Source organism: Panthera tigris, chromosome X (genome assembly GCF_018350195.1).
Source record: "Panthera tigris isolate Pti1 chromosome X, P.tigris_Pti1_mat1.1, whole genome shotgun sequence".
Classification (NCBI taxonomy): domain Eukaryota; kingdom Metazoa; phylum Chordata; class Mammalia; order Carnivora; family Felidae; genus Panthera; species Panthera tigris.
The window spans coordinates 11,342,046-11,355,124 of record NC_056677.1 but is presented as its reverse complement, the minus strand read 5'-3'; the positions used below and the strand labels follow the sequence as shown (position 1 = coordinate 11,355,124).

Sequence of the window (13,079 nt, the reverse complement as noted above, 5' to 3'; positions counted from 1 at the left end):
CAGTGAAAACTAAGTAGTAACCAGTTGTGAAATGCCTATTGCACCAGAATTCTTTAGATTGCCAAAATTATGAATATATTTCACAATTTCTAGAAACATGCTTTTTTCATGGTACAACTTTCAAGAAAGCATAAAATATGTTCACTAACAGACCCAAGTATCCTCAGTTTCTCTGTAATAAGAAGCCAAAAGCAGACAAACCTACATTCAGTAATCTTATTTGGAAAATATTTAAATATCCAATGAATTCAACCCAATTTGTCATTTAACTTAGCAAACCTTCAAAGTTTTAGATTACCAAAGATTCTGAAAGCTATTTAAAAGTTTACACTGTGAATGTAACTAATAAATAGAAAAATAGAGTAAATTCAGGTAGAATGAAAGTTTACTATTACATTTGATGTTGATGACTCCCAAAGACATGTCTGTTTTAATTTACCAAAGATTATCCCAGATCCTGTGAACTTGAAAAACATTTGGGTTAGTTTTTATCTTTCTCAGTTTTAGAATACCCAATTTTTTACAACCACTTGTCTTTTAACCAATTACATAGAACTCTTGCCCGTTCCCACTGCATGCTTCCAGTGACCCAAATGGCTGCTGCGTCCATTGTCCAGGGTTGTGAGGGAAGGAGGAGGTACACAAGGGCCAAGCAGCCAGGGTGGAGATTTAAACAGGGAACAACAATAAACAGACCAAACAACCAGGTGGGACTGAGATTTCCTTCAATCACCTAGACCCTAGACTAATCTCTGTTAGACCACTCCCATTTCGCTAGGTTGGAGCATCCAAGCCTCTGAAAGAGCTGGATCCTATGATCTTCTGTCACCTGGGGATGACTGCTTTGTCTCTAATCAATTGTTCAATCCCCCAGAGTATTCTGACTGTTATTCTGGCTTGCCTAGACTTTATGAGACCACCGTAGTTTTATCTCTAAAAGCCATGTCACAGACCTGGCATGACTTATCCCAACAGAAATCCTTCTTAATGAAAGGAATCAGAGTGGCCACTGGATTTCAGGTGAGGACAGAACACCAGGCTGGCAGTCACAAGCATCAAGAAGGGAGAGTCCCTACAAGGAATCTGCCCCTGCCCCCAGTAGCTTGAACAGGTTAGCCTAGGTGAGTTGTTGCTGCCCACTGCTCTATCCTCTGAAAACCAGGGAGCCAGGGAGCAAAACTTCAGAAGGACAGTAGTCCTATCTGGGTCACCAAATTTCTAACCGGACCAACGTGAGCAGGCTCCTTGGTGAGTCACAGATGGACCAGGTAGAGTTGTGGCAAAAAGTCAGCTTTATTTGTAACAAATAAGGAGATCGTGGGGGATAACTTCCAAAGTCATAACTCCCTGAGCAATGACGGCTGGGTTCCTTTTATTTAGGGTTAGGATGAATATTTAAACAGAAGATTCTTTTCATCAGATGTAGAGGGGGGCATGAGGTTGTTATGTAAATGAGGGTTGTACTCCTCCTTGGATGGAGATTTTAATATTATAATGGGGTAGAGGTAATTGTCAGTTACTCTAGAGGTCACTCCATGGTCCATCTGTGTGGTTACGAGTTGGGGGTCATGCTCAAACTCGTCTGGGTTGTCTGGGCCGGCTGGAGATCTTGTCAGGGCAGTCACTATTGGTTTGATGGGTGGTTTTGATTTCCATTTGCCTGAGTTAAGAGATAACCTATGAAGAGAAGCTTAAGGAAAAATGTAGGACAAAGATCGGTGAGTATAAGCAGGTGGGCAGTAAAGGTCAGGTGACAGGAGTAGGAACGAGAAAGTTAGACTAGACAAAAAAGTGAGTTGGTTCTTGCAAGTTTACTTTCCTTCAGGGGATGGGGGATGACAGAGGTGTCTATCAGGAAGATTACCTAACTAGTGCTGATCAGGTGATTCCTGAATGCCTGGTTTAAGATTCCATTTCTGCAAGAGCCAGAATTGTAATTCAGTCTTAGTTTGGTGATGTGGGACTTAGCATAAGCAACTCCATTTTGGTTCTGTTGTCTTCTTTTTAACAGTTCAAAACCATTCTGAGTATTTGTGGGAGGTGCCTGGATTTGCAGCCAAGTGTGAATTTCACAGGTCCCATATTTCCTAAGCTGAAGAGCTGAATCTCTGACATAATATTCTCCACATCCCACTGTCTACTCAAAGGGCTTTTTGAGCCAAAAGCCCTTTCCCGTCCAACCCAGCACTTTTGTCATTTGAGAAGAGGAAATCTAATCTTTGTGTTGGCAGCAAAGACTGAGAGTTGCTGCTTTTGTCCAGTGGCTATTTGTAGAGCCTGTTTGTAGATGTAAACTTGCCCTTCTATTCTCACTGTATGAGTGGCAACCAAAGTTGTTACACTACACACAACAACTCTACTTTCCCATCTGCTTTCTGATGACATTTCTTTGGGCCTATCATAATCTATAAGCCCTGCCCTTTTTTCCCATACTGGGAATACTTGCTAGTTAGCCCTAGTTTCAGGAATCCTTTTTTTATTAGAAAATAGAAGAAAACAGGGGCACCTGGGTGGCTCAGTCGGTTAAGCATCCGACTTCAGCTCAGGTCATGATCTTGCAATTCGTGAGTTCGAGCCCCACGTCGGGCTCTGTGCTGACAGCTCAGAGCCTGGAGCCTGTTTCAGATTCTGTGTCTCCCTCTCTCTCTCTCTCTCTCTGCCCCTCCCTCGCTCACACTCTGTCTCTGTCTCTCTCAAAAATAAACATAAAAAAAAGAAAATACAAGAAAACCAGTTAGTAGAGTTATGGTTTATTTAAAGGAGATAAACAAGAAACAGAGTGATGTCGCAGATCCAGCAAAGCAAAATCCATTTACTTACCACCTAAATGAAACATACTCACTTAATAGGAATGATTACCAGGAGAGAGTCTGGGTAGTAGTTTCTGCTTCCAAGGACCATCCTACTGTGGTAGAAAGTTGCAAACGGCACCTGTTGAAGTATCTTTTATATGTGCTCTGGAGAGCCTCAGGATGTTGAATAATTGGTCCCCAGAATAAGCTCTCTTGTGCTAATGGGTTTTGAACATTAAGTGAATCCATTAATTCTCAGTGGAGCATTAAACATCTGAATTAGTTTTGCAAAGCTAAATATCAAAGTGATTTTTGAAATGAGAATAAACATAGAGCCATTTATTACTAGCGATCACACCAGAAGCTCTAACAACTGAACTCTGCCAAATAGAGGTTAGGGCACACCCTGCATTTTTGACTGTGCAAGATGAACCCTCCACAGGGGTATGCTCCCGCCAGTATGGAAGTGGGTTAACCACTACTGTCCTCAAGCCCCATGCAGGGATGTATTATGGTTAGTGCTTGAAGCTGTTTGCCCTGAGGCATATTTGCTTTTTCATTTATGTAACAAATATTTATTGAGTGCCTCCCCTGCTTCAGATGCCACATTTCCAGGATGAGTTTTGTTAGAATAGGGTCAGTTATTTTCCACATAGGCCGTTTAGAAATTTGTCTCCTCTGTCATTTCAACTCTGAGAAGCCCACATGCTAATAGAACACTTCATCAGCCAGCTCCCAGCATGACACGTCTATGCAAGTGGGAAGAAAAGACTCAGCAGCTGATCTGCAATCCAGCTTTGCCCACCCTGGGGACACATGAAGGAGAAATGACCTGAACAAATCTTAGAGATTGGCTAGTTGGAATCCTTGATGGTACTTGCTAATGGGGAGTCCTTACCTGTGGAATGTTTTTGTCAGGATATACCAGTTTCATGTAGGATTACTCATGGTAAATGCACCTGGAGTTTATGGATATCCGGGACACGACCAGCTGGGGAAATGTCCGTGTTATCTTTTTTTTTTTTAATTTTTTTTATGTTTTATTTATTTTTGAGAGAGAGAGAGAGAGGGAGACACAGAATCCAAAGCAGGCTCCAGGCTCTGAGCTGTCAGCACAGAGCCTGACATGGGGCTTGAACTCACGAATCGTGAGATGATGACCTGAGCCGAAGTCGGATGCTCAATCGACTGAGCCACCCAGGCACCCCCATGTCATCTTTTAAGTTATCAAAGTAGAAGATGAAGTTTCATGACAAAAATATCTCCATTTCTGTAAGTGATGCCTCATATGTTGAATCTGGGCCGGGGCTACCACACCTGAAAGCTGTGATTCCCTGAGCATCTAGAGAACACTCAATAAATGTTTAGTTCACTTTAAAGTATATCCATACATAACATAAATGCCCACAAAATATTTAGCTAACAAAATAAACAGAGCATATAGCTTCTGGTCACAACTGTTGGAGCCAAGGGGTTGATGAGTAGTCAAACAAAATGGGAGGGCCCTTAGGAAAAAGGACTTCGGAATAAAAGATAGGAGTGCTTTTCAAACTTGAATGTGCATGTGAACCACCTGGAGACCTGGGATCTTGTCCACATGCAACTTCTGATGAGGCAGATCTGGGGTGGGACTTGGGATGGTCTTTTCTAACACTTCTAGAAAGCCTTGTTGGCCAAAGTGTGGTCTGGACATTGCAGCAGCAGCATGGCCTAGGTTGTTTGAAATGCAGAATCTTTGGCCCTGCCCCAGCCTTTCCTAACCAGATTTTGGCTCCTTTTTCATCAGATTCCTGATTCCTTTGAACATACTCTTTGAACAGGTCCAAGGACTCCTTATTGATTTCTCTCTAAGGTTACCAGGCTCTACTTCAGAAGTGATTTTTTTTTTTGGCGCCTCTGTATCTCCATCATAATCATTTGGCTTTTCTAAGCTTAGTGCTATGGGGCAACAAAGCAGATTTCTGTCCCTCGTACCTTTCTGAAACCATAAAACTTTGAGCTTTCAGTCCATTTGATTCAAGCCATGTTTGTTTAGAGACTGCCTAGTAAATAGTCTAATACTACGATGCATGCTGTTTACTGGAGGGCAGGAAAACACACTGCTGAATAATGAAGCCTGTGGGCAAGAACAGGAATGTGGAAATTTCACCTATAATCGAGTCCAAACATTAGATTCAGTAGGTATAGCAAGATGTGCTGGGGGTAAACAAAATGCATTTATATGGAGGTAGCTCACAGAGTCACCTCTCTCTCTCTCTCTCCCTTGGGAATCTTTAACAAAAATATATATTGATTTTAAGCCATGAAATGGAAGGGTTAATAGGTACAAGTAGCCAAAGACCATTACCAGCACCATTGAAATTCAAAGATGTAAGTGAAGAAGAAAATACTACTGGCACGAAGTGAGATCCTCAGCGGAATTTCTGTCTTCCAAGAAACATTAAGATGGAAAAGAACACTCAAAAAGGCAATGCCATTAACACAGAGAGGGAAGCAGGCAGAGACGAAAAGGATTATATGCAGTTATGTCCAAGTCTGCCAAGACTTAGGAAATGCCATTAATTTTAAACATACTTACATGCAATGTCTATAATGGAGCCCCCTAAATTAGGATTCTCCTAATGCCCTTGAGATCTTCTTGGATTTACTCTTAGTGAAGGAAAGCCCACAAAGGCCGATGTGTTTCCTGGAGGTGATGACTGCCTATGGGTCATGAGCTAGGCCCAAAGCTGTGTGTGGGTTGGCTAAAATCCAGCTGAACAGAGAGTTGGCAGGCTCTCATGAGCTGCCCTCTGAGTTGCAAACACGTTTCACATATGTAACTGGTCTACAGAAAGATAACAGACAAATATTGGTCCAGACAGGGATAAGAGGGAAGGGAGAGTCTGACCTATGCAATCTGGCCATGAGTAAAATAAAAACTTAGCTGAAAGAACTAAAAAAGAGTGTGGAAATGCAACCCCAAAGAAAGGTCTCTGAGATTGAAGGTAGCTTTTACTTATACACTCTGCCATATTGAATTAAATTAATTTTACAAATGGAAGTTAGAAAGTGAGGGTATGAAGAGCTATACTGAGCTGAATCAGTAAATATCCCCTCCTTTATTTGCAAGTGTCATGGCTTTTTAACTTTTTAAAAATTATTTTGAGAGAGAGACAGAGTGTGTGTGTGTGTGTGTGTGTGTGTGTGTGTGTGTGTGTGTGAGCAGGGGAGGGGCAGAGAGAAAGGGAGAGAGAGAAACCCAAGTGGGCTGGATCATGACCCTTGAGATGAAGCCCGCCACAAGGCTCGATCTCATGAACCGTGAGATCATGACCTGGGCTGAAATCAAGAGTCAGACGCTTAACTGACTGAGCTCCCCAGGTGCCCTGACATTTTAACTTTGAAACCTCACCTTTGGTTCCAGCTTAAATTTCTACTGCAGGCTGGGCTTACAGGCATACAGGATCCCTTCAGTGTATGTTCAAACTCTCAACACCGGGTTTCCAAGTGTGTTTTCAGGACACTTAGTCCCAAATTATATCGCTTGAAAAGAGGATTCCATGGTTTTAAACATTTGGGAAAAACATAATATTCTCAGAGATTGGTCATGCGCATTAGTACACTAATGATTCTGAGAGATTCTATGGGGGAACACTTTAATTTCGCTTAACACTGTGTTTCTCAAAATTATATGACAATGGAAACCGTTTGGCCCAGAGTAAATGATGGAATTAGTGTTCTAGGGTATCTCCTTGGGGAAATGCAGGCTTGCAGGCATAGGAGACAGTACTTTAGAACTGTTGTGGCGCAGTATTGATGGAGCTGTGAGGTGAATAGGGTAAGAAAAGCTGAGGCAAGCTCCGTGCTTATTCAACATTTGGGTGAGCCCAAACACTATCCGGCTCTTCTGTCCATGACTGATGACAGAAGGAATGTCTTTGCGAGGCTTGAAGAGAAAATGGCCTACTGACTTAGAATTTCCGCCAGAGCTGTAGACCAGCTATTCTAGGTTCTTTGAAAACTGTCACTGTCTATTTTACTTCACATTTTCCCTATAGTATCGGGTTATATGCTTTACCCTAAAGCTGTGTTTGGTCAGTGTTAATTCATTGATGTACATGGCGGGGGGCCGGGGGGGGGTGGTATCTAGAAACAAGGGAGGGAAAGGCTACCCTAGAACTTCAGAATAGTCTATTTTTTAAATCCCAGGAAGTAATTCATTCCTTCACCAGGTAGGCTGCACCCATGTGGCAGTTATGTGCTGGAGAATCAATGGTGACTACCATAGTTTCCCTTGTGAAGTTTATAGTGTAATGGGGAGAAATGGATTAATAAGCATCACACGAGTATCTAAATATAAGCTGTAATAAGTGCCATGAAGAAAATGTGGTGGTGTCCTGGGAATTTCTAATGGAACCTGATCACATCCTTGGAATGAGAGATCCCTTTTCCTTCTTATGGAGGTGCAACTGACATAAAACGTTATGTAAGTTTTAGGTGTACAACATAGTGATTTGATATTTGTGTATATAGCAAAACGATCACTACAGTAAGTCTAGTAAATGTTTATTATCACACAGTTACGATTTTTTTCTTATGATAAGAACTTTTAAATTTCCTCTCTTAGCAACTTTCCAATATGCAGTACAGTGTTATTAACTGTAGTCACTATGCTGTATATTATTTCCCCATGACATTTATTTTATAACTGGAAATTTGTACCTTCTAAACCCCTTTATTCATTCTGCCTACCCCCTTACCCTCCAACCCTGGCAACCACCAATTTGTGCTCTGTATCTATGAGATCACTTTTTCTTTTGTTGTTTTTGATTCTTCTGTTTTTAGATTCCACACATAAGTGAGATCACACGGTATTTGTCTTTCTCTGTCTGATTTATTTCGTTTAGCGTAATGGTCTTAAGGTCCCTCCATGTTGTCATAAATGGCAAGATTTCTTTCTTTTTGTTACAGCTGAATAATACTCCATTCTATACACACCATATCTTCTTGATCCATTCATCTGTTGATGGACATTTAGGTTTCCATGTCTTGTCTATTGTAAATAATGCTGCAGTGAACAAAGGGGTGCATGTATCTTCCCAAATTAGTGTTTTGTTTTCTTCAGATAAATACACAGAGGTGGAATTGCTGGACCAGTTGGTAATTCTATTTTTAATTTTTTTGAGGAACCTCCATACTGTCTTCCATAGTGACTGCACTAATTTACATTTCTACCAGCAGTGGACAAGGGTTGCCTTATTTCCATGTCCTCACCAACACTTCTTATGTCTTCTTGTCTTTTTGATAATCGCCATTCTGACAGGTGTGAGGTGATATCTCCTTGTGGTTTTGATTTGCATTTACCTGATGATCAGTGCTGTTGAACATCTTTTTACGTACCTGTTGGATATCTGTATATCTTCTTTGAAAAAATGTCTATGCAGATCTTCTGTCCATTTTTTAATCTCATGGGTTTTTTTTCTTTGCTCTTGAGTTGTATGAGTTCTTCACATATTTCAGATACTAGCCCCTTATCAGATAAGTGATTTGCAAATGTTTCTTCCTTTCTGTAGGTTGCCTTTTCTTTTGTTGATGGGCTCCTTTGCTGTGCAGAAGCTTTTTAGTTTGAGGTAGTCCCATGTGCTTATTTTTACCTTTGGTGTCAAATCCAAAAGAAAAATCATTGCCAAGACCAATGTCAAGGAGCTTACTGCCTATGTTTTCTTGTAGGAGTTTTATGGTTTCAAGTCTTATATTCAAGTCGTTAATCCATTTTTAGTTAATTTGTGTATATGGCCTAAGAGAGTTATTTAGTTTCGTTCTTCTGCATGTGGCTGTCTAGCATTCCCAGCACCATTAATTGAAGAGACTGTTCTTTCCCATTTTTTAAATCTTGGCTGTTTTGTTGTAAATTAATTGATATATGTGTGTATTTATTTCTGGGCTATCTGTTCTGTTTAATTGATCTATGTGTCTGTTTTTATACCAATACCATACTGACTTGATTAGCTTTGTTAATATAGTTTGAAATCAGGAAGCATGGTGCCTCCAGCTCTGTTCTTCTTTCTCAAGACTGGTTTGGCTATTAGGGGTGTTTTGTTGTTCCATACAAATTTTAGGATTGTTTGTTCTATGAAAAATTCCATTGGAATTTTGATAGGGATCGCACTGATTCTGTAGATTGCTTTGGGTAGTAGCAGCATCTCAGCAAAATTAATTCTTCCAAATGATGAGCACAGCATACTTTCCACTTATTTGTGTCTTCAATTTTTTTCATTAATGTCTTATCAGCGTGCAGGTTTTTCTCTTCCTTGGTTATGTTTATTCCTAGGTATTTTTTTGATGCGCTTGTCAATGTAATTGTTCTCATTTCTCTTTCTGATAGTTCACTATTAGTGTATAAAAATGCAACAGATTTTGTATGTTGATTTTGCATCCTGCAACTTTACTGAATTTGTTGATTAGTTCTAACAGTTTTTTGGTGAAGTCTCTCGGGTTTTCTATATATAATATCATGTCATATGATATATAGACATAATGTCATGTCTACAAATAGCAATGGTTGTACTTCTTCGTTTCCAATTTGGATACCTTTTACTTTTTTTTTTTTTTTTTTTTTGCTTTTATTTCTTTCTTCTTCTGGCTAGGACTTCCAATGCTATATTGAATAAAAGTGACAAGACTGGGCAAAGAGATACTTTTTCTCAGCAAACGATGAACTGAGTGAGAGTCACAGTGAGGAGGTAAGCAGGGGAAGGAGGGGGAGGTTGGGATAGAGAATTCCAGGCAGAGATGGGACCCGTTCCACGAAAGGGAGGTATATACCAAACACCTCCAAAGGCTGAAAGAGCCATAACACTGAAGAAAAAGGCTGATAAGTCCAGCTTGACAGAAATGGTTTACTAAGAGGATTTACAGATAGAAGCATGTCTTGGGTGGCAGCAAGACTAGTAGATCCCACAACATCACCTCCCATAAGACCTCCTTTTGTAGCCCTAGAGGCTGGGAAGTAGGTGCTAGGAGACCACACAGGAGGAGAATGTTTGAGAATATGTATGTGTCATAGTCATAGCTCCAAGACAGAGCGAGGACATTATCCCGAGGGTGTACTTAAGGATGTGGTTAAGTAAAGGAAAGAATGTGGAACTGGGGTTGTGCTCTAGAAGGCTTCAGGTCAGGGTGGTCATCATGGTGGATTTGTCCAAAATGGCATTAGTCTGGTTCATACAGGATCAGACCATAAAGAGGGAAAAAGAGTGGGGAAAGTGAGGCTGAGAAGGCAGGCCAAGAGCCAGATCTTCCAGGATTTGGTAAGCCAAGTTAGGAAATGTAATTATGAGCTAAGAGCCATAGAAACCATTTAAGGATTTTCATCTGGAGAGTTGTATGATAGGATGGATGTTGCAGTGGAGAGGGAGAGAAGTGGAGAGTGGATGGCCCCTGTGGGTTCAAGGGTGAAGGTCAGGTTTTTAGCTGGTAAAACTGAATGGAGGGTAGTGCCATTCATTGAGATCCAGACTGAGGAGCAGGTCTTGGGGGAAGATCATGAGTTGTTTTTGACATTTTGTGATGGACATTTGGAACTGCCAAGTTGATGGTAGATACATATCCTGTTCTAGACTTCGAACAGGAGGTCTAGCTAGAATGTCCAAGGGTTAACGGCTTACCAATACTAATTACAGCTCTGGGTATTGAGGAGACCACTTATGGGGAGAAAGAAAAGGGAGCCCAGTTCTTTATTTAAAAAAATTTTATTTCTTGAGAGAGAGAGAGAGAGAGATCAAGCAGGGGAGGGGCAGAGGGAGAGGGAGAGAGAGAGAATTCCAAGCAGGCTCTGCACTGTCAGTGTAAAGCCCAGTGTGGGGCTCGAACTCACAAACCATGAGCTCATGACCTGAGCCGAAAGCAAGAGTCAGAGGCTTAACCGACTGAGCCACCCAGGTGCCCCAAGGGAGCCCCGTTCTAATATTAACATCTTATAGACTTTGTGGAGGAAGGTAAGTCAGTAAAGGACATTAGAGTGTCAGTGGGAGAAGAAAAACCTGACAGTTGGTGTAGCCAAATGCTGCTGTAAGAATTCACTTCAGAGTCAAACTGAAGCAGGTCCATTGGATGAAGTGACAGGAGGTCATCGTTGGAGTTTGAGCCAAGTACTGTTTTTCTGGAGTGATGGGAATAGACATTAAAATGGAGTGAGATAACAGGAACGAGATGGAAGCAGAGATGTGGTGAGGACCCTTCCTGAACAGATTTGAGTTTGGATTTTGGCCTCAACTATATGAACCACCTCATGTATATTGCGTCCTCAAGTTTTAGAATCGAGAGGGTCTATTTGACTTAATGTATGTAGAATGGGAGATGAGAATGCTTTTTTTTCTCATTCTTTCTCAATTCTCTTGTGCCTCTTAAGAGAATCTTGTTGATGGTGATTCTAGTTTTGAAGACACGATACATATATTTACTGTCCTAAATACATTATCTGGTATTAAAATGAAGGTCTGGACTCACCAAGGTAGGAGTTACTATGTCCATCTCTATCGTGGCAACTTTCTAATCAATTTTCAGGGGAAATTCTGAGTATAGTCAATTTTACTCTAAGCACTGACTTTGGATAGAACTCCTCTATAAGATGAACCTCCACCTTTAAATATTTTTGTAATGTTTTTATTTATTTTTGAGACAGAGAGAGAGAAAGTATGGGCAGGGGAGGGGCAAAGAGAGAGGGAGACACAGAATCCGAAACAGGCTCCAGGCTCTGAGCTGTCAGCACAGAGCCCGACGCGGGCTCGAACTCACAAATTGCGAGATCGTGACCCGAGCTGAAGTCGGATGCTTAACTGACTGAGCCACCCAGGCGCCCCGAACCTCCACCTTTAATGACAAAGATCTTAAGGGGTTCAAGTGATCCCAGAGTAGTGAATTCTGAATTTGAAAGGAAGCTTTGCTTTTTATATCAGTTTCCTTTTACCTTCCCTTTTTAGCAACTTTTTACTTCAGTCACATTAAAAAAGTTAAATTTTGTTAGACTATTTTTAATACTATTGTTATTGCTCCTAATAATAACCGCATCCCTCTCCAGTCCCTTAGAAGGAAATAGCTTGAGTCATAGAGTTAGGATATTGGCAAAGTACCCAAAACACATTTTTGACATTTAGTTTATGACAGAGAACAGTGATTTGGTGTTTGGCTCAAAGTTGCTCAAGCACATTTGCCTTATTAGTAGGCAATTCTGGGCAAATTTAATGGCAAATAGTAATTGTACTGAATGAATCTGTAGGCTAGTATTAGAGTGAGGGCTTGGTATAGAAAAGATAGAGGATGTATTAGAGTGGAAACAATAAACAATTCACTTCTTTGATTATCCCAGATCCAGCAAAAGGGGACAGGTATGCTATTAGGACTTTGGAGGTTTCTTGCAAAGAAGACATATATAGAGTGAATTCAAGTCTGAATTTCTGAGGCAATAGCAAGTCTGTGCAAGACAGTTTTAGATGACTTCCAAAAATTAGATTTTTCTACACACACACACACACACACACACACACACACACACTGTAGAATGACCTGAAAATGTGCAGAGGACTTTCTGGAATGATAAAATTCAATGTACTGGAGTTTGATCCAAAGCAAATTGGACAATACAAATGCTGGGAATTGTGATGTAAGTTTCTGTAAGAAAAGGATTTTCCCCCTTTCTTACAGTTTTAACCTTTTTGATGTAGCTACCTTGAGAGAGTATATTTATGTCCAAGAAAGCTTATATAATTAAACTAACTGAAATGAATGGATTATTCTGAAAGAAAAGAGAAAGTTTAAAAAGTGAATTGTTTTTCACTACAGCTTTGCTTCCAAAAGTACACAATTACTGGACCATTGCCCTTGTGCATTAATGTGTCATAAGAATATATCTTGAGTGTTCCTGGTTGAACAAATGTTGAAGATACTGGTTATATACTTTCCCTTAAGTTGGTTTATAAGCGTTTGAATACACATGTGCACTGAAAAAGAAAGCCAACTGGGATAGAGACATACTGTCCCAATGCCTGTCATTCGGTGCCTAACACAATTGTCATTGTGTTTGTCACCTATTTTCTTTCACATGTGGGACATCTGTGAATTCAAACCAGTCAATTAGACTGGGTAAGGTTGGTTTAGCTTCCTGACCCTGTCTTCTGATCTGCAAAATGGGGGGACCAGATTGGATGAGCTTGCAGATTCTACCAAACACATCCTGTGTAACCCTCTCCCCTCAAGAGGGGGCCAGAGCTAGTGAATAAGGTGGGATAGCACTCGCATAAATTAGGT

At 40.7% G+C, this 13,079-nt stretch overlaps 1 protein-coding gene across 1 annotated transcript in view; it reads right to left on the bottom strand.

Moving 5' to 3' along the window:
• Positions 1-10,729: 10,729 nt before the first annotated feature.
• Positions 10,730-13,079, bottom strand: part of MOSPD2 (motile sperm domain containing 2) — a 58,144-nt gene continuing 55,794 nt past the window's right edge. The window contains exon 15 of the mRNA XM_042973806.1: positions 10,730-10,935. Coding sequence (XP_042829740.1) covers positions 10,903-10,935 — 33 coding nt within the window. The 3' untranslated portion in view covers positions 10,730-10,902. The remainder of the gene's footprint in view (positions 10,936-13,079) is intronic.